The sequence below is a fragment of the Lolium rigidum genome, chromosome 4, assembly GCF_022539505.1.
Source record: "Lolium rigidum isolate FL_2022 chromosome 4, APGP_CSIRO_Lrig_0.1, whole genome shotgun sequence".
Lineage (NCBI taxonomy): Eukaryota > Viridiplantae > Streptophyta > Magnoliopsida > Poales > Poaceae > Lolium > Lolium rigidum.
Window position 1 is genome coordinate 164,396,324 of NC_061511.1, and position 2,894 is coordinate 164,399,217.

The following is a 2,894-nucleotide window of genomic DNA, read 5'->3' on the forward strand; positions in this document are numbered from 1 at the left end:
TGTTGCCACCGAACCGCGAGCTACAGTAGTACAGTGTAGAGAGAGAAAGTGGTTCAGAGCGAGAGAGAGAGAGTGGGCTAGCTGAAGTAGGAGAGGGAGAGGAGGAAGGCAAGTACTCGGCCACTTTATCGACTTTTTCATGTTGCACGCTATCATTTCGAGATCAAGACGCTGCCCTGCCCTCCCCTTCCAAGGGAATAAAAAACTCTCCATCTCTCCTCTGCTTCACCCCACAACCTCACATACGCAACGCAAAGACGAGTGCGAGAGGGACAGGAGCCACAGCGACGGCAGTAGAGAAAGAGAGAAGAAGGGTGGTAGTGGTGGTGGAGGTAGCTCCCTGTACTACTAATGGCCCCGTAGACTCCACACCAGAGCCCGCCCAGTTTGGAACGACGAGCAAGAAGAACAAGACTAGACTAGCATCCATCCAATTCTTGGCTGGCGGGGATTGGTGGTATCCATGAGGTGTTGCTGCCGGACTAGATGAGAGGAATGCCCGTTGCTGTAGAGGGTCACGACGGGGGGAGCCTGCTGCTGCTGCAACAGCAACAACACCTACTGCACGGGATCGCCAAGGTAAGCGCCGGCGGCGCCTTCTGGGAGGAGCCCACCTCGGTGCTCGACCACCGGCACAGCCCCAGCCCGAGCCCCCCAGCTTCCGCGCTGTCGTCCGAGGTGGCGACCCTCGCCGGCGCCAAGAACGTCTCCCCGCCGCCGCCGCCGCCGCAGGCATGGCCCGGCGGGGAGGACGCCGGGGTTAAGGAGGAGTGGGCGCACCAGCTGGCGCCCCTCGACATGGGCCTCGGCGCCGGCGCCGAGGCCTGGGACGCCACGCCGCACTCCGGCCTCGCCGGCCCCGACAGCACCTTCCTCCGCTGGTTCATTGGCGGCGGCGAGGACGCCGCCGGCGTCATGGACCCGCCCGTGCTCGAGCTCGACCACGCCGCGTCCATCATGTCGCCGCCCGCCGCGGCGTTCGGGCCCAGCCTCTCCTCGTTCATGGAGGACGCCAAGCCGGCGCCTTTCGGCCACGGGCCCAGCTTCCTGACGCACCACCCGCAGCCACACGCGGCGTACTTCGGCGGCGCGCACCCGTCCTTCGAGCCGGCGGCGCCGCCCCCGAAGCGGCACCACCCGATGGCCGCCGCCCCGGCGCCCAAGCTGCCGCCTTTCCCGGGGCCCCTCGCTCCGGCGGGCAACTTCCTGCCCGCCCTCAAGCCCAAGGCGGGGGCGGCCAACGACGAGGTGGCCGCCGTGGTGGACCAGCTCGCCGAGGCTGCCAAGCTTGCCGAGGCGGGCGACGCCTTCGGCGCACGCGAGATATTGGCGCGGCTCAATTATCGGCTCCCCGCCGCCCCCGCGGCCGGGACGCCACTCCTCCGCTCGGCCTTCTACTTCAAGGAGGCCCTGCGCCTGGCGCTCTCCCCGACCGGGGAGAGCCCCGCGCCGGCGGCCTCCACGCCCTACGACGTCGTCCTCAAGCTCGGCGCATACAAGGCCTTCTCGGAGGTGTCCCCGGTGCTCCAGTTCGCGCACCTCACCTGCGTCCAGGCCGTGCTCGACGACCTCCGCGGCGCGGGCTGCATCCACGTCCTCGACTTCGACATCGGCATGGGCGAGCAGTGGGCCTCGCTCATGCAGGAGCTCGCGCACCGCCGCCCGGCCACCGCGCTCAAGGTCACCGCCTTCGTCTCCCCGGCCTCGCACCACCCGCTCGAGCTGCAGCTCATCCACGAGAACCTCGCCAGCTTCGCCGCCGACCTCGGCGTCTTCTTCCAGTTCACCGTCTTCAACATCGACACCCTCGACCCCGCGGACCTCCTCGCCCTCGCCGGTGGCGACGCCATCGCCGTCCACCTCCCCGTCGGGGCCGCCCACTCGGCGGCAATGCCAGCCATCCTCCGCCTCGTCAAGCGACTCGGCGCCAAGGTCGTCGTCGCCGTCGACCGCGGATGCGACCGCACGGAGCTCCCCTTCGCCGCGCACCTGTTCCAGGCCTTCCAGTCCACCGTCTTCCAGCTCGAGTCCCTGGACGCCGTGGGCACGGACCCCGACACGGCGAGCAAGATCGAGCGCTTCCTCGTCCAGCCGGCCGTCGAGCAATGCGTCGTCGGCCGCCACCGCGCGTCCGTCGACAAGGCGCCGTCGCTGCCGTGGCGGGCCGTGTTCGCGTCCGCCGGGTTCACGCCGGTGCAGGCCAGCACGTTCGCCGAGTCGCAGGCCGAGTCGTTGCTGCACAAGGTGCCCGTCCGGGGGTTCCGGGTCGAGAAGCGCGCCCCCGGCTCGCTCTGCCTCTACTGGCAGCGCGCCGAGCTCGTGTCGGTCTCGGCGTGGCGGTGCTGACCTCGCCGTCGGCCGGCTCGCCGCCCACCGTGCGTCAAAACAAGCCGATCGTTTAGTTAGGACTGATGATCCTACTACCACAAGTATGTTCCTGTTGTAATGATCTGAATTGTCTGATCCGATCAAGTCGCTTAGTGTCCTAAATTGGAAGTACTATGTTAATCGTGTCGCCTTGCTAGTTGCTCGATATGCTCAGACTGTTGATCACGAGTAAAATTGGCTTGGCAGGTTGCAACGTGTGTAGCGCACTGCATTTCTACCCTACTACGTGTTACTACTGCTCTATAGAAGTAGCCGTGAAATCGATGGTTATGGCGTTTTCAAATGTTTGTTGTCCCGCTTCCTCTCGCTCTGCCGTTCACTCTACTACCTGCAAGTGTGAAAGTACTCTAAACAGTGCAACTCCGTTGAGTTATTCTCGTCTTCTTTGGAATGCATGAATTTTGAAACATATTCATAGATTTCACCAAAAAGAACAGTTCAATTTAGTATGACTTTGGAAATTCGAAACATGATGTTCACGCCAAGGGAGTCATTTAAATAACTAG

The 2,894-nt window shown here is 64.2% G+C and overlaps 1 protein-coding gene across 1 annotated transcript; it reads left to right on the top strand.

Annotated features, from left to right (window-relative positions):
- Positions 1-237: 237 nt before the first annotated feature.
- Positions 238-2,459, top strand: LOC124708892 (scarecrow-like protein 6). The gene has a single exon (XM_047240530.1). It carries the CDS (start codon positions 487-489, stop codon positions 2,344-2,346), a length of 1,860 nt encoding a protein of 619 aa, XP_047096486.1. The 5' UTR covers positions 238-486; the 3' UTR covers positions 2,347-2,459.
- Positions 2,460-2,894: the final 435 nt, after the last annotated feature.